The sequence below is a fragment of the Pseudopipra pipra genome, chromosome 8, assembly GCF_036250125.1.
Source record: "Pseudopipra pipra isolate bDixPip1 chromosome 8, bDixPip1.hap1, whole genome shotgun sequence".
NCBI classification, from domain to species: domain Eukaryota; kingdom Metazoa; phylum Chordata; class Aves; order Passeriformes; family Pipridae; genus Pseudopipra; species Pseudopipra pipra.
Genome location: NC_087556.1, coordinates 20,546,512 through 20,572,387, shown reverse-complemented (window position 1 = coordinate 20,572,387; position 25,876 = coordinate 20,546,512). Strand labels below are relative to the sequence as shown.

The 25,876-nt window shown below is 38.4% G+C and overlaps 2 protein-coding genes across 5 annotated transcripts in view; both read right to left on the bottom strand.

Annotated features, from left to right (window-relative positions):
- Positions 1–874: 874 nt before the first annotated feature.
- On the bottom strand, positions 875–17,214 carry NOC3L (NOC3 like DNA replication regulator). 3 transcript variants are annotated; one of them, XM_064662891.1, is made up of 21 exons: positions 17,101–17,214; positions 15,522–15,729; positions 15,004–15,127; positions 13,099–13,256; positions 12,935–12,991; positions 11,765–11,895; positions 10,998–11,159; positions 10,648–10,741; positions 10,262–10,437; positions 9,912–10,040; positions 9,324–9,455; positions 8,864–8,944; positions 8,198–8,298; positions 7,657–7,729; positions 7,516–7,579; positions 7,357–7,428; positions 6,179–6,360; positions 5,818–5,946; positions 5,116–5,213; positions 3,084–3,168; positions 875–1,398 (listed from the first exon to the last, which is right to left on the bottom strand). In XM_064662891.1, the coding sequence occupies exons 1-21, from the start codon at positions 17,185–17,187 to the stop codon at positions 1,267–1,269; spliced, it is 2,475 nt and encodes an 824-aa protein (XP_064518961.1). In that variant the 5' UTR covers positions 17,188–17,214; the 3' UTR covers positions 875–1,266. The 3 variants fall into 3 exon arrangements, with proteins under 3 accessions (XP_064518961.1, XP_064518963.1, XP_064518962.1); XM_064662893.1 differs by lacking the exon at positions 17,101–17,214 and adding an exon at positions 16,875–16,932; XM_064662892.1 differs by lacking the exon at positions 17,101–17,214 and adding an exon at positions 16,718–16,811.
- The window catches only part of TBC1D12 (TBC1 domain family member 12), a 43,984-nt gene continuing 35,294 nt past the window's right edge, over positions 17,187–25,876 (bottom strand). For both annotated transcript variants that reach the window (XM_064662894.1, XM_064662895.1), the window contains 6 exons: positions 23,940–24,034; positions 23,237–23,308; positions 21,234–21,362; positions 20,801–20,910; positions 19,082–19,340; positions 17,187–18,830 (listed from right to left, as the gene is read on the bottom strand). In XM_064662894.1, the coding sequence (XP_064518964.1) occupies positions 18,762–18,830; positions 19,082–19,340; positions 20,801–20,910; positions 21,234–21,362; positions 23,237–23,308; positions 23,940–24,034 (734 nt within the window). In that variant the 3' untranslated portion in view covers positions 17,187–18,761. The remainder of the gene's footprint in view (positions 18,831–19,081; positions 19,341–20,800; positions 20,911–21,233; positions 21,363–23,236; positions 23,309–23,939; positions 24,035–25,876) is intronic.

Sequence of the window (25,876 nt, the reverse complement as noted above, 5' to 3'; positions counted from 1 at the left end):
TTTTGTGAACACTTCACACTAAAACAAACTATTCAAAAGCTATGGGAATCACAACCTAAACATGTATAAATATCAGTGTTATGTATGCAGTTTTGTAATCTACATAGTAAAACAGGAATTTTCTAATCCATTAATACATAGATGTCTATTCTAAAAATGTCTGTGAATTTATGTTTAACTATTTGAAAGTTGGTGAATTAGTGTGATTAATACTAAAAACATAGTTTTAAAAGTAAATTTCCTTTTTTCTTTTAATACATCTAAGAACTATAAATCAGGATAAAAAACTAAATACCCTAGAGAAAAAGCTATTTTCTGAGTTGAATGAAAGCTTTGAAAAACTTACACATATATCATTATCACATCATAGACTAAACACTACAAAAATACATTAGCTGAGCTGTCAGCCAGGGACAGCCCACCACACTCCCCTGTAGAATGGAATTCAAATAAAGAAAATATCATCTTTTAATTAATTCATATATTTCACTTACTGTTTGCAAAGCCAACATGCAGCTGAAAATGGATTCTAAAACAACTAGGCAATAACTTACATTTGGGGAACCAGGAGAAAATTACTTCCAAGATAAAAAGATAAATATTTACATTCTTACCTTGTATTTGTCCATCATTCTTGACAGCAATGGTTTATTGAAGACACTGCAGTAGAGCATTCAGTCATGATGCCAGTTTAGAACTGAAATCCAATATTCTCAATTTGCCAAAACAAGATTCACCAGAGGGAAAACCTCCACAAAATGCAAAATCATTTCAAGATGAGATAAATGGTTAGAAGACATCAGAAGAAAAACAGAAAAAATGCAACAGAAAAAATAGAGATTTGTAATATGTAAGTAATTTAGACAAGCCAATATTGTTAACATTTTCAAAATATTTATTAATTTATCAACAGAACCAGTGAGTTCTTGGAAATACATATGCCTATATTCTGTTATAAAAATTAGAAAATATATAAACAAAAATACAATCATGCATGGTTGCAAACAATTTTTAAATAGCCTTGTTTTGTATCTTTTTAAATTACTGATGTGACTGTTCACTGTGGTTCCCCAGCCCTGCAAACACGGGCTCCGTAGTTAAGCGGACAGGTTTGTAACTCTCTGTGGAAAACTGCTGTCACATTTTTGTGTGTTTCTATATTCAAAAAAAAGCCTACTTGTATTCCTTTAATGATGAGTGGAAATTAGTTTCAGCCAATCTTTCTCCATAATTAAGAAGCCAATTGAAGTTGAGTAATAGGTACATTTATGACAAAGATGTTTCCTTCAAGTGTTTAGCAAAATCCAAGGATTTGTGAACAACAGTCTCACTGATGTGTTGTTGAAGCTGCTTGTTTAGCTCTTCATCTACAAATGAATCCATTTGTGAGAAGGTATCCTGAAAATTACAAAATATTAGTTGCATTACTAAACGAGGCCAGTATGTGTTTTCCATGCATACCTTAAATTAGCAGTCCTGTTACTCTCCCATGTCCCCAGTCATCCAGACTCTAGACCTATGGAATTGGCAGTTCATGCCTGCCTGCCCTGCCTGTAAGTTCCCCTTCGCTTGCAAATGATGTGTCAGCCCTTCATAAGCTCAGGGTTTTTTTATTTTGTGGTAAACTGGACTTTGGAATATTACCTACTACACACAGCCACAGCTTCCAGTTCTGGAGGTGCTTACACGCTGCTTCCTGTTCAACACACCTCAGAAACAAAAATCAAGCACTTACATGTATAAATCAAGCATCTCTGATTAAAAGGCCAGTGAGAGCAATGATGCTCACAGTAGAGGCTGTGAGTCAGAAAGGAATGCCCTGACCCTTCTGCCTCCAGCCAGAGCTGGAGCTTTCCACTCTTTCCTGGTGCTCAGATGAGGAATTATGATCACACACATGATTTAAGCTCCCCCGTTAAAGTCTAAGCACTCACACAGTCAAGTACATTGTGCACTCAAGGACAAATGAGATCCTCTCTTTAGTAGTGCAAGGGGCTCCAACTGGAGCTTCTATCAACACCAGGGAGGTGCTGACAAAGGCAGCATGGCACACAGAGAATATGCAGGACAGAGAGGCTAAAACTTAGATACTGCCAAAGTTTGTTAAATGAGCCCAAAAACCAGAGAGCAGGCAAAGCCCCAGGGTAGTTTTCCCAGTTATGTCCATTATAACCACCTATGGACAGTTTGTTTTCTCTCTTCCTTTGTTTCTGCTACCTTAAAAAGCTTGTGCTTTTCCTTATTCAAGCACTACAACTCAAATCTCTCACCTATCTGCTGCTCCCAGCCTTGCTCTGTCTGAGGTGCTAATATAACTCCCTAGCAGGACAGACATGTCAAGAAGTCATTGTAAAATGATGGAATAAGTAAGTACAAACACATTTTCAAGAGTTGCTTCTCTAAAATGGAAAAAAAATTGTGCTCTCAAGGCTTCAACTGACATTACTGAGTTACAAAGTGGAGCACTGACAAGGTTAAATGTTTTCATAGGAAGAAATAAAATTATCACTTTTTAAAGGACACCCCTCACTGGACATTTAAAGGAGGCTGGCCTCTGGAACAGTGCTGAGGACAAAAACTGTTCCCCTGTTTCTCATCTTTATACATTTACTCTTTGTTCCCCTCAAATTTACACTTTAAAGCTACAGTGAGGCTAATAGGGATCAGTATCCCTCTACATACTGAATCAAAGGCTCTGGAAATCCAGCTGTCCTGCCAACTACCCACACTGGGGAAAGAGCTGGGTTTTTTTTACTGCTTTTTGAACAAACATTAGTTCATCATTACAGAAAAGGGCCAAGAAATCTGCACTGAACCACTGCAAAGTGCAAAATAACAGCTACCATATTCATCTTGCTACATGAACTGAAGCTGTGGGAGGTGGAACTATTTATACAGCTACTTCTCCTTCTTTATAGTCAGTCCTATCTTACACCAGTTAAAAGAAATACTTGACATGCAAAGTATAGAAACCAGAAAGCCAAACTGAGCGTGCCAATGCCTGGGCACTGCACAGTGAGCCAGCAGACAGGTTATTTTGGTACATCATGTGGTTAAAAAAGGACTCAGAGACAAGATGGTACCTTTCTTCTGGGTGTTACTGATGCAACAGGAGGATTAAAGGTCATTCCTTTCATGCAGTATGCCTCAAAAAGTTCTGTAGCAGACCTACAGCAAAATCCACAGTGAAAGAAAAATGGCATTAGATAGATACATCTTCAACTGATATATCAATAATTTAAGGGCAGCTTCTCACACACACCATCACACTTCTCATCCTCCATCACACTTTAAGAGAACTCAGAGTAATGAGCATCACCTGCAAAAGATCAGAAGCCAACAGCTGGCAAACAATGCAAGTCAAGTAAAATGTGTCTAAAATACTCAATTGTGGGAGACAAGAAAACTGTTCTGTTGGCTTGCCAGAGCTCCAAGCACTCACTGCTTAATCTGTACATATTTAATAAAGGAAAGTAAAAGGTGGATAAAGATTATCTAGCTGACACAATCTGCTAGAATTTCCAAGAGTTCCTTACCGAAGAGTTTTACGAAAACTAAGCATCCATGGGAGAACAGGGAAGACCATCATATGAGAAAAGAATTGGTTAAAAGACAGGAAACTGAGGACAGTTTGTGGCCAGTTTTTGCAATGGCAGGAAAAACTGTGGATTTCCACAAGGTCTGTTCCAGGATCTGTGCTTTCTAACATGCTCAAAGATGAGCTGGAGATTACCAAGTTATTTGTGGTAGTAAAAATGAGCTCCATGTGAAGAACTTCAGATAGTCCATATGAGATATCAGTAAAATGTCAAATGAAATTTAGCGTTGGAAAAAGAAATCAGCTTTACATAAACACAACAAGCTCTGAGCTGACCACTATCACTTAAGGAAAAAAATCTTGTTGTTCTGACAGATACTTTTATAGGGTTGTGACCTTAATGCTGGTTTGGAGTTGAAAACAGAGAACACAATAGAAATTAGTTACATCAGTGTATAAACCCACAGATCATCCACATCTCAAATATTGCAACTGAGTCTCCAATTTCCTCATCTTGAAATGCTTAAGTTGGTAAAAGTTCAGGAATATGCAACAAAGATGAGGAAAAGTATGGAACAGCTCCTGTCTGAGCTAGATCCCTTGAGCCAGAAGAGACAGTAGGTGGAGGGATGATATGATAGAGGGCCTACCAAGTTCTGTGAGGCATGGAAAGAGTGTAGAGCAGATTGTTCAATCTCCCAGAGCAAGAACCAAGGGCTTTTAAATGAAGCATACTGGCACCAGGTTCAAAACAAAAGACAGCAGGTCTTAACCTAAGGAGCTGTGGACTCACGGGACCCTTATCAAACAATGCTGCATTCGCAAAATGTGTGCTTTGGTTCAAGGGACACTGAACAGTTTTAAAAAGAATGCTATGAAGAACGAAGTACTAACAGAAACTGGTATTAGGTTCACCAGTTTCTGAGACCAGTCAGAGGCCAAGACACTGCTCAGAGCATGTCACAGAATCACAGACTATTCCGAGCTGGAAGGGACCACAAGGATCATCGAGTCCAACTCTTAAGTGAATGGCCCATAGAGGGATTGAACCCACAACCCTGGTGTTATTAGCACCATGCTCTAACCAACTGAGCTAACCTCAGAGCATGCCTTATATGTATGCCCCGTTTTTACTTTCCACGAGGCACCTGCTTCCAGCCACTGCCAAAGACAGGATGCTAAATTAGACCCTCAGTGTGAACCAGCATGGCTGCTCTCGAGTTTTAACATACTATGGACCTTATGCTGCAACTTGGTTTCCAGTTTACGCTGCACAACCACAATTCAGTGATCCTGATCCATATTCTGCTGAGGAAATGCAGAAATTTTGCTCCCATGGTAAGAAAACACACTGCACTTTGAGATTTTTACCCTTGTCACAGCCTGGCAGCAAGTATCAAAAGAAAAAAAAAAAGGGCAGCCAACATTCTGTACTGGCAGAAGAACAAAGAGAGTTTGAAGATCAGAATCTTCTAATATTATGGAGAGTTATTTTTAGGAATTCCTTTAATAAAGCATAAGCAACAGCTTCCTTTCAAAGCACTATTTTAAAAAAACCAATCTCTTTGATAACTCACCTTTGGCTGAAATCAAGTGAAAGAGCTCCTGAGCCTTCAGTTGGAGCTCCAGCAATAAGGTGTGCTGCAAATTTCTGCACTGTTGGATGATAATGTCTCTGAAAGAAAGGAAGAAAGAAGGCAGTTGACTGAAGGATGAGGGATAATAATTTATGTATCTACAGATTCTCACATTTATTTCCATTTCTATAAGATGGAACGTTCTGTTGTTGTTTTAAATAGAAAAAGCACCTCAAAATCACTCAGTTTGTAGGGTTAAGTGAATGAGAACACCCAGTCATACATTTATTCACTGTATGTCATGCTGTGAACATGACTCTCCGCAGTTATTCTAACTCCTACTCCCAGAAAACAGGAAGAAAGAGCCAAGGAAGCCCTCCCCAAACCCCAAACTCTGACTGGAACGACAGATCAAGGTGTCTGTTCCTCCCTGGACAAGGGCTGGATTTAAAGGGAACTTGACAAACTAAAAAAGCCTCCAAAGGAATCTTATTAAACAACCTGCAGTAAGATCCAGTGTTATCATGAGCCCATTCCTTCCATATCACTGTGTTGCTCTTCCTCTTTGTATGGAATAGGCTCATGTGGGCCAGATTTGACTAATAAGCCTGGAGACCTCTGTTCTCTATTTGTATAAAGCATATAAACATTTAGCAGCTATTTACTGCTGACTTTTACTTCCCAATTCACTCAGTTACTAACCTGAAGTAAATGCAGCTCCCACAGAGCTGTGTTCTGAGCATTGCAATGCTCTGGTTCATCTAGTTCTGGAAGATAAACTCCACTGCCTTGAGACTCGTTATCTAGTAAGAGGTCCATCTTTGGGAACATCTACAACACACAAAAAAACAACTGAGTTGCTTTTATTACACATCCAATTATAACATGGCTAAGTCAGTTTCAGGATTCATTCCATGTTATTCAGTTTCAGCAGCATTTAAGGATACCCTGTTTTCATCATTCTTGCTCAAGATGCTTTAAAATATTTTGCATAAAATCGATTTGTCAAAAAATTCAATAACCTTTAGTCATCAAGTTAAAAATTTCAACAAGTAAAACTTACTTGCATGAATATCCTGTTTGTTGCCAATATCCCAACACTGGAATTTGGAAGTACATGAAGAGCAAGCGTGGAAAGTCGCTTTAGGAAAGCAAGAGCTCGTTGCTGGGAAACTTGCTTTCTCCGCTTGGCAAACATGACATCCAGGCACTGGAGCACAATCCCTATATCCTCATTGGTACCACCTCAAATGCAGAATTTCAGAAAAAGAGTAAATAACCATTTCGTGGAACATACAGCTGAATACTCTGCTATGGACTGGACACTGGAAACAGCACAAAAGCCAAGAGGTTCAAACACAGCTCTCATGGGATATAGACATAAGCATACACCCTTTTTTGGTAAAAGTACTCCAGCTTTGAATAGAAAAAATGTATCATTGTTTCTGCACTCCTTTCTAAGAAAATACTTGTTCTGTCAAAAATGCCTAAACATTAGACACAACTACTGTTTTAATTCTAAGTGCATCCATGTCAAACCATGACAATCCACTGTATCATCTGTAAATTATTAAACAGTGCAAAGATTTAGTCTTTTACCCATCCAGAATTGCAGAATATTTTTTCTTAATATTTCTCTGTTAGTGAATACGCATTAATGAAGTTAATTAAAATTATGTTAGTTTCAAATTTTACAAATACATTTTCTTAAACTATTCAACTTCTCAGAATTACTGGGAAATTTAGATTTGAAAAATAAAATGCCAGAAATATAAAAATCAGAAACATACACCAGAAAATTTTAGAAGACAGAATTAATTTTTAAAATAATTTAAATTTAATATTGGAAAAAGTAAAGATTCCTTCCCTGTTAGAGAAAGAATTAGAGAAAAACTCCAGAATTTCTAAATTGCCACTGTAAGAAACAATTATAAGGAAGTAAAAATATTTAAATTGAGGACAGGATAAAGGCTTATTCAAGACTACATACTCAGCACTCCCTAATGAAATTACATGATTAGAACCTGTTACCATGTATTGCAATAATACTTCAAGTACTTGTATTGCAGTAATGCAATGTGCAACTTAAGAAAAAAAGTAGGTTAAACCAGACAGTAATTTTTTCAGAACTCAGACATCTTAATAAACTGTAGTTTATTAACACTACATTAAGGCTGTGACACCAAAGAGGCAGAATAAACATTATCTAGGTAAACATTGAAAACAAGAATCTGGCATTACCTGCATGTAGGCTGAACAGTGTCTTGTAAAGATGTGTGTAAAATTTCATCGGATCAATGTTAAGAACATCACCTATTAACATAATCCCAAACAAACACATTTACTCCATTGATTTATCAGACAACATTAAACAAAAGGTTGTTTTTAAAAATCTCTTACCTTGACCAGAGAGTATATGAAAAGCACTGAGAATGCAATGAAGACTCTCACGATAGCTTAAATCCTAAGAATACAAAACTGATTAAGTACCCAAAAGAAAGTAATTTTAAGAAAACTCTAATAAAAGTAAACTCAACTTACCCCAGATGCAATAAGAGAATGAAGGACAATCAACAGGTCATCAAAAAATTCCACATTTATGAGATGAGCAAACCTTGAATCAAAGAGATTTTTATTTTTAGCTAAAGATATTATCTGTGAATTCAGTTCAAAGTATTTTAAATTGCCAAAATCCACACCTTAAAAGCAGCTAAATCAAATGCTGAACATTTACTGTCTTCTCGTGAAGGAATGATTCAGCCCCCAGCTGCTAATCATGGCTTCCCAATAGCTCTAGAGACATGCTCATGTCCTTCAGGAAGTAATCAGGCAAAATAATGGAATCACATCACACCCTGCTGGGTTTGAACCACATTGATTCCATCATGGGAAATTTCACATCACATTGAAATGGTTTTGGAAATAGCTGAGAACTTCAGCAGAGAAATAAAGTAATTACAACTAATTTGTCAGGGACCCATCTTCTCTCACCGCTTTTATAAATTCCTTTCAAAGTCAAAAATTCTTTTAGTGCTTTATGTCTTTTCCAACACACACAAAAGAAGGCAGAGTCAGTTCTTACTTTGCAAGACCTTCTAGCACAGCTGGCAAAAGTGGAGACTTCTGAGCTTTCTTCAAGATTCTAAAGTAAGTTACGAATACAATATTCAAGGTTTCTGTGTGCTGAAGGAAAGAAAACAAAACTAAATACTTAATCATGGAAAACAGACATTTGTACTTCACTTAAACTCAATTGAAAATGCTTCTCTCTGTCCAAGCCTGCACTGAAGCCTTCCAAACCAGTCCTGGCTCTGCCATTTCCACTCTTCTCATGCAGAAAAGCTCAAGTCCTGCTCTCCTGCTTTGACTTTGTTCCCTCACGCCCTCCTGGCTAAACAGCCCACACCAGCCAAACTCCTCCTTTCCCTGAAGGTCACTCTGAGAGGCTGATAACACCCATTACACAGTGTCCTACGGAATAGGGCACCTGCAAGACATATGTCAATGGATTCAATATCTCTTTGGGCACAGTGCAGAAGGGAATAGGAATGACTAAGCTGGCCTTCCTGGGCAAACTGAGAGACCTTGGTTAACTAAAACCTAGACCTCTGGTACAGGCAAAATGTTTGTTATCTGACAACATTCTCTAGAGATATAGAATGCTGGAATGGAGGGAAGACACTTGATTACCAACCGGTTAGGAGCAGCCGCTTTGCAAAAATAGGGAAATAATCTCTAAATTACTTACCAACTTCAATTTTTTTTCTTTACTTTCTGATGCTTCTGCTTCCAGGAGTTCTCGTTCTAGTTTCTCTTCCGCTTTCTTCCACTGAAAATACACAGTTGATTTTAAAACAACAGATTAAATGTTTCCAACCAGTCTGGATATCTAGGTTGCAAAGATACCCAGAGAACAAATCTTCCATGCTTGGTGAGTTACATAAGTCACCCCGTGAAGTTACTGGGTAACCAGCTTAGATATTGCTATCAGAAACAACCAATCAAAAGCATTATCAGTACAGGAAAGAGGAAAAAAGATAGGAAGATAATTAAATTCCCCGTAGAAGCTCATAAATGTTCAAGTACAATGCAAACACTAATCACTGATGCTAAGAGTTAGCAATGGCAAGAACAGATGTGCAATCATTGCTGGAACAAATTGCTACATAAAGTTGCACAAGTAGAGCATGAGAAAGCACATGTCATACCTTTCTTTGCATTCTGGAAAGATTCTTTCTTTTCTCTTTGTAAGTCATGAACTTTTTCTTTGGTGCAATGTCTTCGGAATCTTTTTGTAACTCTACTTCCTTAATTCTTAAGTGAAGAAATACTTTTAACACCTATGGTAAAAACAAATTAAATACAATGAAAGGTGATCCACTATAGGAACAGAGGGTAAAAAATCCCGAATTCCATTCCATCTAGTGGGCTATGCTAGTGAAAGGTTCTTCTGTTTACTCTCCTCCTGTTCCTTCATACCTGTACCTCTAACCTCTGCTCCCAGTTCCTTCCCCAGCACTGTCCACTTCTATCCATTCCTCCACTTGCCTCTCACTTCAAGTCTCCCTGTCTGACTTAACCCACACCTCTGTCAGGATGAACTCCCAGTCTCCTTCCCTTGCCCCATACCTCTCTTTCTAACCCTCTAGCTCAGCCTAATCCTAAACTGTCTGTGGTCTGACAGAGTGGGGACGTTGTGCTTGTCTGTAGCCAGCAGCCACGCTGACTTTGACGTTCAGATTTTTTTTCAACCTTTGCCAGAAGAATATTGTGAGGTACAACAGAAGGTCTCTTACCTCAGGTCTGACATCGTAATTTCTGCCCCTCACAAGGCCAGAAATGACCTTAACCACACCAAGTGAAGCATAGCCCAACTTGTCTTGTTTAAAGAGCTTCTTAACTGCCTCAAAGCACAGTTCAGAAATCTGAAAAAGCAAATCACACAGATTGTTCTGCAAAGCCAAGTCCACAACAACAGCTAGTAGCAGATGATACTCGTGGTATTTACTAATTAGAAAGTGGACACAGCCTTTAAAATAGTGAAAAGAAATGGCCACAAGATCTGGATGTTGTGGAATAAAGCTCAGAAATAGATTATTTTTCAAGCAAAACAAGAACTATTTCTCTAATCAGAAAAATCACTTACCATTTTTGATGGATCGTTCATGAGCGGAACAATGAGAACAATAATGTTGTTGTGGAAGTTGAAGTGGGGTAGGGCCACAAGCAGCTCACACAGACACTTCACTGCTACCTCTGCCAGACCTTTATATGCCTTTAATGAGATGACATTGCTTTTCTTCAACTTCCTTTGCTTCCAATCTGCACAAAACATTATTAATTTGTTTAGTGATTACTGTTCAGAATGATGGGAAGCTTATAAATATTTAAATTTTTAGTGATTGCAGGCATTCTCCTACATACTTCATGCAAGTACTATCTCAAAGACAGCAGGTAGCACTCAATCAGAGGGAAACTGATGCTGCAAACAATTTTGCCTTTACTACAAAAATTGGGAAGTGTTGACTATACCTTTAATTGTTTGTTCCAGATTTTCTAAGTAAAATTTATACTGGCTCACAAGGCCTTCCTCAAATTCTCTCAGTTTCTGAGTTTCTTTTTTAACCTGTAAACATAAGAGAAACGAAATTTTATTTGGAAAGCTAAATATTGAAATTAGCCAATGGTGAAAAAAAAGGTTTAAAACAAATATCAGATATCTAAGTAGTTTTTTCTTCTAGACAGAACTTCCTAGAAATGTATTAAAACTAAAATATTCCTGTATTTTTCTACAGTTGTGCTCAGAGGGCCTTTTCCAACTAGGCCCATTTCATTTACAGAGGCTGAAGTAAAATTATCAACTAGATGTTATTTTGTTTTACCTTGGTAGCCTTTTCTGCTTCGGTCAGAGGCCGAATTTTGTAAGAAGGCACAATATCTTTGAATATCTCCATCAAGGAAACCATGACCAGCTTCCGAACAATCACGGCCACATTAGGATCCTGTTCCATCAGCATGGCACGCAGCTCCTTCAACTTTTTAATCTGCTTAAAGAAAACAGGCAGACAAAATCAGCTGAAGATCAGCTACAAACCAAGGGACAAGCACAATGTACTTTAACTCAGCAGTTACTCACTCTACTTAGCATTCCATAAAGAGCCAAGAAATGCCACATGTCCCAAAAAAATTTTAATCTCAGGAATAATCAAAAACTGTCCTGCTATTATAAACTTGCACAGAATTATAAAAAATCATTAGTATATCCTGAAGCACTGAGAACTATCAGATACAACCCTGAAATCAGAGCTTACATAAGGGTCACACTTAAGGAACAAGGTAGTTTGGACAGAAAATACCCCAGACAGTATTATTCCTAAAACCACAAGTACTCAGAGGGACAAATTACTCCTGAACAGAGCAAACACAGTCACCTGGACCTTCACCTGATTCAAATCCTTTACACCAACTACCAACCTACGCAGTTTCACAGTCTGACAGCCCCTGAGAAGCGATACAACACTGACCTTTTCCTTGTTCTACCCATGTATTCTTGTGCCTTTGCTACTGTTTGGTCACTTCAGATCTTTATTTCTTGACTGACCACACAACAGAGGTACACGTACATGCCTGTTAAGTAAATGCTACGTACATTGTTGTCTGGCTCAGACAGAATGGCAGATGCTAAGGCAGCGATGTGCATCTTCCTCTCCTGCAGCTTTTGTCGCCTTTGAGCAGCCATTTCCTCAGGAGTCAGAACAGGCAGGGGCTCCTCAACAAAGTCTGGCACAAGGTGTGAGAGTTAGAAAAGAGGGTCAGTGGGGAAGTCGCTTAACAAATCCCATGCTGCAAACTACAGTTCAACACCATTTCAGTGGGTGTGGAATTAACCCCACCGGAGTAACACATGAAGTTCCGCAGTCAAAGAAGCTTTAAGAATGACTTTGCTAGTGCTTATATTAACCCAGAGATTAATTTTTGCTCCACTTCAAAAATCTTTTGCTTGCAAAAAGAAGTGGACTAAATGTTTTTGAATCTGTCCAGTGTTCCCGAAGTACAGTGGGAACATGGAAACTCAACATATTACCCCAACTGTGCCAAGAAACCACAGTGCTCTGCAATTTCCAGCAAATTATTCAACATTCACTTTTTCTTTTAAAAATACAATTGTTTTGTTTGTGTTTTCTAAGTATTACTTTGTTATGTCCTTTCTCAACTTCAGATTATATTTAGACAATAATGACCCAAAAGTGGCAAAGTTTGAACTGCAACTGTTATTTGAAAATTACTCCTAACTGGATAACCAACAGCAATTTAAAAATCTCAATTTCCTGGTATTTATTCTGATGTTCTAAGCAAAAAATTTCAAAGACAAAGATAGACACTCAAAAGTCTACACAAGCCTATGTCCTGAACTGCGTTTCAAAATTATCTGAGTAATCAACAGAACCACAGCATATATTCTTTATGTAAGACCAATATGATCCATCCTACTAGCAAAGATAGCATAACTGATAAAAGGAACTTCCTGAACACATCAGTTCCAGATAAAAAATAAAAATAATTTTAAAGAAAGAGATTCTGAAGCCAGCTATTCCTCAGGTCCTGAGAACCTAACAGGTAAGAAAGCAAGCTTTGAATAACTGTTATGCTTTCATGGCAACATGGTAATGAACATATCCAAAAAATCTGAACGAAATACTCTTAAACTACAAACTTCCTTAGGGAACAGCAAAGTACTCTTCAGATATGGCAGTGATTTAGAAAAAAAAAAAAAAAACATAAAAAAACCCAACACAAAGCAAACATAATGTTTTATTACCCTCTCCTTCCTCCATTTCTTCTGTACCCTCTTCTTCATCATGTGCAACACTGAGAACTGCAAAAATAAAATGTCTAGTGTCAAGCACGTAATACCGTGAAACTTTAAAAGAATAAATTATATACTTTTTGGCTACTATACCAGTTCTGAAATCTGTGTCTTACCTGGCTTTTCCACAGCTTGAGGAATAATGCCACTCTTGTCTTTGATGGGGAGCAGATGGATGAGTTCCTTTTCTGGCTCTGTCTGCATTCGTCTTGGCACCTTCTCATATTTCTCAATCACACTTTCATGTTTTCGTTTTTTGACATGAACAGGTTCACTGAAAAACACAAGGCAAACTAAATGTATCAGCCACCTAATTAGACAAGAACCATGTATGACAGTGTATCACTAGTGGTAACTAATTGGATTAAGTGTCCACCCCTCACCTAGGCCAAGGTGCTGTTTTACTTGCCCTTCCTCCCTCTCTGTGCTCCCCCACAGCATGAGGGGCTGCCCTGACACGGCTCAGGCTGATTAAACTCTTAACCCCCAGCAGTCCTGCCATGAAGGACTTCACCAGCAAACAAGCAGGACTAGGATCCTCTCACAGGACATACAGTCCAGTGCCTTCCTTAAGATGTCCCACAGCCTCTCTCCCCCTTACCGTGCCTTGACCTGCCAGGTGAGTCTAAACAAGGATGTGATACTGAGAGGGTCAGTGAACATTTTTATTTACCCTACTCCATGTTTACTTGCACCACTACTCCTATCACTTTTCTACTCTGCTTACTGGGAAAGCCTATGTCACACCCCACTCTCCAGGGACAACAGCAAACCTTTTGCAGGTATGTTCCTAAACTACACTTTAGTATATAAGAACATAAGTATCTAGTCTGTGCTAATATGAACAGGTAATTTATAAGTGATGTAATATTTGACAAGTTTTTAAGAACTATTACAGTCGACCAGAGTAAAGAAAATTGAGAAGTTCTCCAGTTTAAGGGAACACTATGAAAGGAGGTAAAACCTAGTAAAACAGGTAAAAAAGCAACTACTTCCATTTTTCCACCATTCTAAAAATGTTTTGGCATAATGAATGTAAAACACATAGACCTACATCTTGCAAAATGTCATTAAATAAAAACACACAATAAATTTTGAGTTTTGCAAGACTTTAAACTTATGTCACATCCAGTTAGCTTGGGGAGAGGGGAAGGTTTAAAATAAAATTCTTTTAAATCAAGAACTTGCTATGTGGCTACAAGAAACCCTGCAGTAGAGCACAGCACAACTGCAACTTTGGAAATGAAAAGCCATTTACTACTTTCCTTCAAAACTATACTAAATTATTAATTAGTAACTGATTACTGATGTTAATCAGTACTGCTACAGATGATTAGTAACTGATACTGATATTAATCAGCATTAACAAATTAAAACCACCCTAGAGCAGTTAGGTATACACTCGTTTTCACATTCATCAAAAAAGGCAAGTTAAGATTTTCAAAGAATCATGTAATCAGAGACTTCTGTAGAAGGATATTTGTAAAGACTTACAATTTTAATACTAGGAGCACTGTCCTTCTCCATACTTCACTGTGAACTCTACCCAACACCTTGCTCCAGAAAACTGGTGACAAATCAGTCAAATGAATGTTTTGGTGTTGCATGAGTTTACAGACACGGATTCCAGAACCCTTTTTTTTTTTCCCAGCAATTTGCAATGCAAAATGTATAAAGGCCCAAAGTCCAGGGAATGTCCTGAATACTCTATACAGAAAAAAAGACTGTTTACAGATTAAAGCATTTCTTTCAGTTTGAGAAACGCTTCTCATCTCACAGCCAGGGACCTCACGGGCAGGAGCACTGCAGAAACAGTATCCTGAAGGTCAGGCAGAGCAGGTGAATGTACTGATAGATGCCAATACATTAATACTGAATGTACTGACAGACTAAGGAAACACTAAACTGGAACTGCAAAGAAACACCAGGCTAAAAGGCACCTCCCAATAGATGTATTACATTACATATTAATTGCACAAGGCTGAATTAGTACAAAAAGTAGACATCACAACAACACTCACTTAGAAGAAAGATCTCTGGTTACAAAGGATGCTTTCTGGGCCAAATCTTCCATTAATTTTAAGTCATCTTCATCCATCATGTCCAGTGGAAGAGCATCTTCTTCCTCTTCTTTGTATTTTCCAGCTATTTTAGAAGATGATGTTTACAGATTAAAATCCGGTATGTATATTCAAACTTGAAAATCTAACCCTGCCTAGGCTTGTGAAAAGATTTTACACCTTACTTCAACCTGGAGCTCACTGACCTTTATGCATGTTTTTTGTGTTATCCCAGAAAACTGCCCCTCTGACATCCAATAATGATCAGCACAAACACATTTCTACCATCTCCAACTGTCAGATCTTGATGCCCTAACAGCTACATTTTATATTTTTCACAACTCTCCCTTTCTTTCAACAAGAACATCAATTATTTGTACACAGAGAATGTTGTTTTCTTGAATTTCACAACATAAAGCAGCAGAATATTTAGTAACACTTATACCTTCTTGCTTACTAAAATAACTCTGAGCACTTACCAACTTGCTTTTTCTTGCATTCTTCCAACGGAAAAGGCTTTCTAGAAATAGCATCTCTGACAGCCTCCCTTAGCTTCTTTTGTTCTTTTCGATACTTCTTAGCAGCACTCTTCTGCTTATACTGTTTATTCTTTAATTTGTTGTCAAGTTTTATTTGACTAGTTCTCAGTAACTTGCGAAAGCTTGGAACTCGCTTTTTGTTTCTTCTCTAGGAAACAAACAGAAAATGACAAGTCACTGACACATTCACAGCCTTTGTGAAATTTATTTCACTGTTTAAGATCTCATTAAGTTCCTCGCTCTATTAGGGCTGAATAACATGTTTCTTCCAAACAGTATCATCAGTTAGCTTCAAATTTACACAACCGTGTTACGTTTTTGAGAAGAGACACCCGTGATGAATGTTCTACAGAAACATTGTTTAACAACCTTTTTATTAAACCCTATGTCTATCACTTTAGACACATGGACACTCAAAGCATGGTAAACAGGTTGTTAGGGTGCTTTGTGTGCTCCCAAGCACTCTGTTCTCTCTTCAGGATGCTGTTGTTCCCCAACAGACGGTAAGTACTTTGGGGTACTTTAAAGTACAAGGCCACAGCCTCGGGTAAATGTTCTCCTGCAGCACACTTCCCCATGCTGAGCTATGGCTTTCTCCGGCCTGAAAACTCTCCCTGACCAGCAGCTGCGTGGACCTGGCAAGGCTGCCTTGCTGCCTGCAAGGCTCGGAGCAGCAGGATGCAGATGTAGAAGTTGCAGGTGCCAAAGCTCAGGGAGCCACGGTGGTCGTGGGAAACAGGGCTCAGGGAGAATCCGGAGGCACAGGACAACGCAGGCGGCCTATGCCAAAACACCAAAACAATCCCAAGGGTGCTCGGGGTGGAAATGGACTGGGATTACCTACTGACGACATGGGAAGGCAAGGGCTGTGGAGAGAAGCCGGGCATCGAAGCCTTCACTGGGGTGCCCCGGCGCTGTCCCTGTGCCGGGCACAGGCGCTGCCGCGGCCCGGGGGCAGCTCGGACCCCGCTCGGCTCTTCCCGGTGCCCCCCGCAGCCCCAGGGACACGCCGCGGGCTGTCCCGCTCCCCCCTGTCCCGAACAGCCGTTCCGACCTCCTTCCATCCCTCGGGTCCGTCAAAATCACCTCCGAGGAACGCGGGACGAGGCTGCGCTTTGCCGAGACCCCGCCGATACCTGCCCTAGGCACCCCCGCATTGCTCTGCCGGGGCCGCGGCGGCACCGGCTGCTCCTGGGCACGGCTCCCTATCCCGCCCAGCCCCACGTGAAGCCCGCGGGAACTCCAGTCTCCGCTCCCCGTCCCTCCCGGCGCCGGTGCCCCCTCAGCCCCTACCGGCTTCATGGCGGCGGCCCGCGCGTGCTGCCGGCGTCGGAAGCGCTCCCGGCCCGGCCCGGCCGCCGCCACAGCGGCCCCTGGCGGCGGAGGCCGGCGGGGCGCTGAGGGCCGGGGACCACACCCGCCCCAATTAATGAACATTTTAATTAACGCCGCAGGCGCTGCCGCGCACCGAAACAGGCCCTTGTCGGGCCGGAGGGGCTCGAACTGGGCCCCAGCTTACCCTCGGCTCCTCGGTGAGGCACCAACACCGCGGCCACCAGCTCTCGGAGCACATTTCAGGAGAACGGAAAAGAGGCACAGAGCACATCTGCTATAAGTTTTATTTACACAGGAGTTGGTACTAGTGGTCTTAAAGGAAGGCTTGATCCTTCTATTTACAGTTATATACAGATTTATAGTTGAAAAGTAAGAAAACTGTACAAGATAACACAAAAATATAAGACAAATTGGATCCAATTAAAGTAGTGAATACATAAGTTAAGAAAAATCTGACATTTACATTTCAAATAGTAATGTTATGAGTAGCATATACGTAGTTTTTAAACCAGAAAGCAATGTAAGTTACACCACACTAAATCTTTACCCCGATTATGCAGACAACTGGAAGCCTCCTGCACTTAAAAATACATAATGATAATTTTGACTTGATTTCCAGAGGGACCAGTTAAAAAACCCACATGTAAGGAATTTATTTACATTAAATATTAGCAAAAATGGATGAAGAGAGTGCAAGTGTTCCTTACCTGCAGTGCTATCCATATTAAATTTCTGTCCCCTACAACCACAGGTTGTTGTACAGCATCTTTGAGAACAGGAAATGTTTGAAAGTAACTGCCGTGACACATACAATATGACCAGTTAAAAGATGTTACAGAATTAAAGAATTCAGTATCACTAAACCTTTTGGACTTCAATATTGCACACTAATAAAATCTGTGTCTGCATTATTCCCAAGTGTTAAAAGCGGGTGCTTCTCTGATAACACCAAGTCCACAGATAGCTTTGTCATTATCTAGTGTTCACCATTACATACAAGTATTTGTTAGTTGGAAATGGCTCGACAAAATAAAACTTCTGGTGGCAAAACCCTTTCACAGAATACCCACTCCATTTACTCCACAACCAATACACCAAAACAAATGCTTAACACCACTCACTTTGAAAGCTGTACAGTGAAAATAGTAGCCCTGTTCTTACCACTGTTTAAAATTCATATTATTTTTACTCTAGGTTTGGGCACAATACTTCTACAGTTCCTGAGTTAAGTACATTTGCCCAGACTGAAGAATGAAGCTGCAACTTAAAAAAAAACAAAGAAAACAAAACACAACCACAATAAGACAATACCCTTTCCCAAATTTTAACCATCTTGCACATAAACATACCAAACCACCTTATTTGGTCCTTAATACTTTCAACTTGGTAATTTTGGAGGTAATGTTTGTACCAAAACATTTGGTTTGGATAGCAGTTTTGGGGCTTTAAGATTTAGAATTTCCCTCATCCCCCCAAAAAAGTGCCTTTGCGGTATTTGTAAAAAAAGTTATGCCTCAAAATTTTTTTTTAAGTACCAACAGAAGTTATTACAAATGTTTATTGCATTGAGCTGATTCTTTTAAAGTATTAAATATGAACTCCTCAATTCTCAGTTTTATAGGTTTTAGTATTCTGTGTGAAAACAAATCTTCCCACGACAAAAACTAATACTGGCAAAAGGGTGAAGATTTCATCAGTTCATTACTCCACGGAGAGCTATGTCATTTTTCCATCTCATTTTCACATTTTCTATAGTGTTTTTTCCACATAGAAGTGATGTGAAAGCTTTTAGTCTTCAAGTGGTTTTCCATATTTTCAATTGACTTCAAGGATTAGTTACAAGGATTAGTTTTTCGGTGCTGGGCTGTGGTTCTTGTCTCCTTCTTTGTTGTCCTTCATCAGTGAGGCAAACACCTGGCAAAGTAAATTATTAAATGAATATAAAAAAAGCCAGTCTTATAAAAAGTAGCTATATTAACCCCCACAATATTAGCATGGAGCTTAATTTCTAGAATGAGACATTAGAAAGGAAGTGCCCATTGCTCAGAAGTCAGACAAGCAGCAGACTATAAAATAGTCATCAAAAGAAGTGGCTCATATATTCATGTGCTGACATCTCTGATTTCATATATATATAGAGATATATATATATACAAGAAACTCACCTGTGCCCATTTCTTGTTACTATTCTGCATCTGAATAGCTGCAATACAACTAAAAAGCTTTTCTGATGTAATATCTTCTGGAAGTTTTGTTAGAAACTGTGCTATATGAATAAAGTCCATCTGTAGGAGAATATCTTCATATAACCGAAGGATTCCTAATCCTGTCCTAAACAAAAATTCTTCTCCATCTCTGCAGAAAACGTCCCAGACACGACAGGCCAGATCAAGTGGTAATGACTTGCTGTAGAGTGTAAAAATCCTACAATTAAGTAAAAAAAAAAGAAACAGTTACAACTGTGACTTACTTCAGAAAAACAAAAATACAGCTTCCTGTAAATCTCAGTTACATTAGCTCAGAATAGGCAGATGACAACTTATTTCATACACTCTTATTTTTCCCATATTTCAGCAATCCACAAGTCTCCAGTTTTTGAAGTCAGAACTTGTACTCTGAAACCCATCTTTTCTTATGCCACAGGAAATCCTCCACTGGAATATCCTCTCCCTTAGGAAGCTCTGGCTAAAGTTACAAACCTCTTCATACTCAGAGTACAATATACAGGTAAGAACTTCAGCAAAGATGATAAATGTATAGCTTAACTTTTACCATTTAAGCCATACAGTTTAACAGCTCTGTTCATCATTTGTTTCCTAAACTAAATCTAAAGCCACAAATCATCTCAATGGAGAGCTACATCCCACTAATCTGCTAATGAAAATTGAATAACTATATTTCTATGATATATTTTTGAATTTCTATTCACATTAAAAGTCTGGAAAATCTAAAGACACTTGCTGTTCTATTTTTACTGAGAAGAGTCCAACCACATTTTTTTTGCAAAGCTTATTTTTAAAAGGCATTCATTACACATGGGCAGAGAGCTCATGCTGTATGTAACATATTGTAGAACTCCTCCCACAAATTTGTAGTGGTTTCTTTGATAAAAAGCACAGTGTTCTCTGTTTTCTCATTACTGCTATTGGGAAGTGGTTCATGCTGAGACTTACTGCTTACTGATAAGCTGCATCTCATAGGCAGGCAAAGTTCAGATGACAATTATTTAATTCCACCCAACTCAATTCACTCTATTAGAATTATTATATGGGTTAGAAGTTTCTGTATGAAGCTTATCCTTACACACACACATGAACAGACATTCTGTATTTGGCAGCTCTACCACACTTCAAGGACACATGCATTACTGCCTTCCATTGCAGGCACATAACGTAGTTTGGTACTCTCTGGTTTACAACATTTGTTATTTCAAATTGTTCACTGTATTTTCAGTTTATCCCTTCCCAAACCAGGTCCTAAATTTCCTCCTCCCTCTGCTTTTAACGCCTCTATTCCTGTAGTCATACTTTCTTCAGTAGCTGATTATGCTCATTCCATCCACTCACAATCAGTCATAAGACTACTATGGTGTAGTAGCCTCCTCTCCCCTACTTATGTTACACATAACTGCAGCAACAAGAAAATGAACACACAGGACCCCATGTGTCTCATTTTTTAACTGAGTACATCCTGGTTAATAAAGTTTGAATTGTGCCAAAGGAACTGTGGTTGCACAAAACAGTTCATCACAATTTCACAAGACCTAGAAAGCTGAGGTACATAAACGCCTACCAAATGACATTTTTTTTATTCTCGATTTCTAGCAAAAATAGAAAGTGTTCCAACAGTTCTAAGGTTAGGGTCGCTATGTTCTATGAACTCACCAGTCTATCAAATATATGTCTGGAGTAAGACTGTATGATTTGAAATGAAGAAACAATTTGGGAAGATTTTCTTCAAAAAATACTTCAAAGGCTGCAAAGTATTTCAGCATCTGTAGAGACAGTAAAGCACCTCATAAGCAGTCATCAAAATAACGTTTAGTTGTAAACTAACACAAACCCCGCCAAGAACTGAGGATGTCACATAGCACAGTGTGACTTCTTAGGATAAGTAAAATTATTAAATGTTTCTAGAGGAAAAAAATCAAAACAATAGAATGAGTTTTATGGATTAGTATCTGATATTCTCAATTTTGCAGAGAATCAAGGTTAAAGTTCTCCATTTCTCAATAGGACAAAAGGAAGTTATCAATAAATCAACTATCCTTCAAGACAAAAAATGTTATGGTTCAAAACCAGAAAACTCTGTGCATACCATGCTGTGATCCACACGGAAAAAGGCCAGCTGGCATGGCTTGTTTAGAAGGTTAGCAAAGGCAATGAAAGCATCTGCCTCTTCCAGATTGAGAATGAGCACAGCAGCAATGAAGGACATCCCTTGTACCTTCAAGTGGGAAAAGCATCAGGCAAACATAGGTGAGTAGGTTCAGTACATCTTATATCTTTGGAAATGGAAACATTTACAGTCTGCAATACAAACACTCTTGCATAACATTTCCAGATGAATAAAGACAACACAGATAAATTTTTATGCACGCGAATCAATTTGATTTCAGCAGGAAATAAAATATTTCTTCAGATGCTGGTTTTAGGTGCTCAGTGGAAGTTCTGGGAGGTCTCATGATCACAAGTCCTCAGGACTTGAAATGCAAGAAAGTTAAAACCACACAGGCTGAATGCAGAGCTCATAAGAGACAAAGCTTGGCCTCAACTTCGTTGTTAAGATATGGGAAAAGTAATCATGGAGAAAAACTTCACATATGGGACAGTTTAGACCCAGACATATGTTGAAATTGAGTCAAAATTCTGTTTCAGAACAGCCAATACACATCTCTCCACTTGCCAAACAGCATTTGTTCACATACATAAAATTACTTCTAAGTGGTTAGCTACAATGCAAGTTTACATTTTTCCATGATTACCTCTCACAAACACTTTAGCCTGCAATAAAAAGAGCACGATTCTTGTAGTTGTTAAGTGATGATCTGAATACTCATTATACTAAAAATAATTTTACCAATTTCAATTGCAATGATTATTATTCTACCATCTCTAAGCATTCATGCTGCTGCTGCTTCTCAAAAAATAAAAAATGCACTCAGCATTTTAACCAACTACGGAAAAGAGTACTGATATGCATTAGAAACAATCCAGCAGCTTTCCATTTTTGTGGGATAAACAGGTGTGGAAATAAGATTACATTAAATTTACTGCTGTATAAACATAAAAAAAAGTGTGATGAGAAATATCCAGGCTAGTTGTATTCCTAATGAAAAAGAGAAAGCTTATCCATGAAAAATTACTCATTTGCCTTTTAAAACTCCACCCTGGGAACAAGCAGTCTCAGAAAGTGCAGAGTTTATAATCTCACTTAAAGAATATGGGAGAGTCTCCAAAAATGAGGTCACAGATGACAGAATTCAGGCCTAAAAACATTTGAACATGAAAAACCAACTAGTTATTTATGCAGAGTCCCAAGCATATCTGATTTAGAGAGGAAGACACACCCTGTGCTAAATAATGCTTTGTTGCATGGATGAGATTTAAAACTTTTCAAGTGTTTTTGAGCCCAGAAGCATTAGAGCTTGTAAAAGATTTTCCTAGATACCCCCAGAAACAAAGACAAAAAAAACCCCTGCTGTTAATTATTTATAAGCTTCTGTAGGCTGACACCATTGAGAGAGAGATATTAGATTTAGTTGGTTTGTTCAGGGGAGTTTGACAGTTTTTTATATTTTGCTTGTTTTAAACACGTAATGTTTGCTGAACACGGTCTTATCTTCATTGAACTCAGATGGAGTGATTATTCTTTGTCAGTAAGACACCAATAAGGAGTTTCTGGATTTTAGGACATGCAGAAGTGAAGCAGAGAGTATCACTTTAGAAATGGTAACAGTGGAAGGAACAGTAGGACAGAAGAGGTGAAGTGCTAACTGGAAGTCCACTAACATGTTTTGGTTTTTTTCTGTAGATACTTTAGGTCTGTCAGAATGATAATGCCTTGTGAACACATCCATTTAAAGTTTTTCATGCAAGCCAGACAATATATACATCCTTGACATGCCCTACATTTTCAGCTATTTAATTATCTGTAAGAACTATCATCATTGTAACCACCAGGAAATAAAAGCCAAAGTTTAATTATTTTTAAAGTGCCAGTAGCATAAAGTTTAGAGAACCTATTTAACTAATACACTCTAACACGTGACATCTTAACCTTATTTGCCATGTTATAAACATGTTACAAAAAATACTTACATATCCCACATCTGGTCTGTAACATGTATATGCTCCTAAGACACTGTGCAGGAGATCATGATAAGGACCACCCTAATAAAAGGAGAGGGGGCAGGGAGAAAACAAAATTTTATTTTTTTTTCCAAATCACTTCATACATACAGGAAAGTAACAAGCCAGTATTTTAAGATGAAAGCAAGCCAGTGAATTGTTGCCTTATCCACATCTAGAATAATACCAGTTTTTACTCTGAGCATTACCATATATGCTTTTGAGATGTTAAAAGTAACAGACCAATAATCCTATGTACTGATTACCACTGAATGATTTCATAATGGAAAATGAAGATGTCTAGTACATATCCAGGGTCAGTCTTTCCTTTTCAGAGAGTGGATATTTTAATTCTTAGTAGTACAAGTTACTGTATTTCATATTGCATGCCATTTTATATATCTATATAAAAATCATAAACCTGAAAAAGTGTACTAAAATGCATCAAGATTTCTGTAGCATTAGGAATAATAGGAACGTCATGCAATATATCCAGAAGAAAAAAAAACACCCTTACAGTCCATCATTAAGTGTCCCTACTTTATGCTCTTTTAAAAAAAAAAAACCCTCAACAACTTCTAAAAACTATACCACATTTGGCCAGTTAGGTTTCTTTTCTTGTTTAACTATTCAGAATTTTAAAGTTGTCATAGTAAAGTTACAGAAATCTCACCTTCTGGAAAATATACAGGGATGGAAATGTGCGTGATATATCCAACTTAATTAGCTCCAGACTGGCCTCACGATCAGCAACAGATGCTCCTGCATCTGCAAGCAAAACCAACACTTATTAAAACTGACAAATTCTACAAACTTCAAACTAAAACTGCCATAGACACAAAAACTTGGCATATAAGGAAAAAAAGTTACTTGGCTTTAATTTTTGGGGTATAACTTCTACAGTGCTATAATTCAAAAGCTAACACCGTCCACTGATACCTGGCATATGCCAACAACTCCAAAAAGTGAGGTAAACTATCAGTAATGACTACCTGTCTACTCATTCTTTTTCAAGTCTATTCAGGCCCAGACTAACCCTACATTAACTAGAATTTTAACTTTGCCCAACCCAGTCCTCAAAATCCTGTTTTCTTTCTTATATTCTGCTGAGACTTCAGTTACTGAGTCTGTTTAAGAGCAGAGTGAGAGCACTACTCTTGATCTAAACATGATCCAGCGGAATCTGACTTTTCAAATTTTCCATTCCTAATCAGCTCACATGGTGTGTCATTTAAAACAACAGCATTAAAATATACTATGTACACTAGAGGGGAGAAAAAAAGATTAATCATATAATCACAAGAAGCCAACATAACTTCACCTGCAAAGTCAAGCATATTACTTTAAGTCATGCATTTCTCAGGTCCCACTGTTACTGAAGGTAACCAAAACATAGAGAAACTTCACTGACATCTCCAGAACTCACCACACAATTGCAATCTGCAGAAGTTACATTACTTCTGAGCTCTCATTAGCTCTCATTTGACTCAGATTTTTCTGCATCCTTAGGACTAGCATTCATCAAATGGCAGGAAAGAATGCAGCATTCACTCAAGAACCTCCAGAAATTCAGCTGGCCCTTGAGTTATCTCTGTCCAATCCTCCACATAGGGACATGATACAAATACTAGTGATAATGTGGTGAAAAAGACAGAAGGCACTTGGGGAAAAGGATCTTTCAGAGGGCTTAAATCAGACAAGAGCCATCTGGAAAGCAGATGATCAGAGAATTTGATGAATAGGCTGAAAAGAATCTGCTCTGCTGAAGCCTGAAAAACAGCATTTCATTCCTGTCCTCCTAAAACTATGATAGTTGGTCTTTCAGACTTTGCTACCAAAGATTAATAATAAGCACAGTCAGCTTGCTTGCTTTTCAAACCATGGATGAAAATTTTATTACTCTTAAGTCTTCCCTTATTAATACGTTCCCAGAATATGTGACACAATCAAGATGGACCCTTCTCCCTTTCATTCCCATCCAGAACTACTACCTTTCCAAAATAAACAAATTACCTAAGCTTTCCCCCATGGACAGCCCACACTCCCACAACAAAAGAACAAACAAACCACCACCCTACAAACCAAGGGGCATTGCAAACCTGTTTTCTAAGGATAAGCATATTTACAGTCATGTACACACAGAATTTTTTATAAATTGTTTGTCTCAAGACAAGCTTCAGATGAGTCACAGAAGCAGCCTATGTGAGACTCAAATAATTTACAGTCAAAGTTGGCAGTTATTGAGGACTGGCTACAGCAAGTGCAAACAAAACCAGTAATGGAAGAGACTATCGCATTTTAAAAAGTATCTACTAACAGCACAAGGAGTTAATGTTTATAACAAGGATATATCCAACCTTAAAAACATAATTGATACTACTTTTAATAGAAAAAACGCCCACAGGAGACAGCAATATGCCACTGAAAAAACTCTATTATACACAGAACAGCACTAACATCCTCTAACAGTGCTATCTTAATAGATTTAGGAGGAAAGGCCATCTGGGCAGCCAAAGAAACCCAAGTGGGATCTGAAATGTGTCACGTTATGCGTTCTTCACCTCTCAGTTCCACAATCAAAAATAGAGAATATTTTTTTCTTTCCCAAAA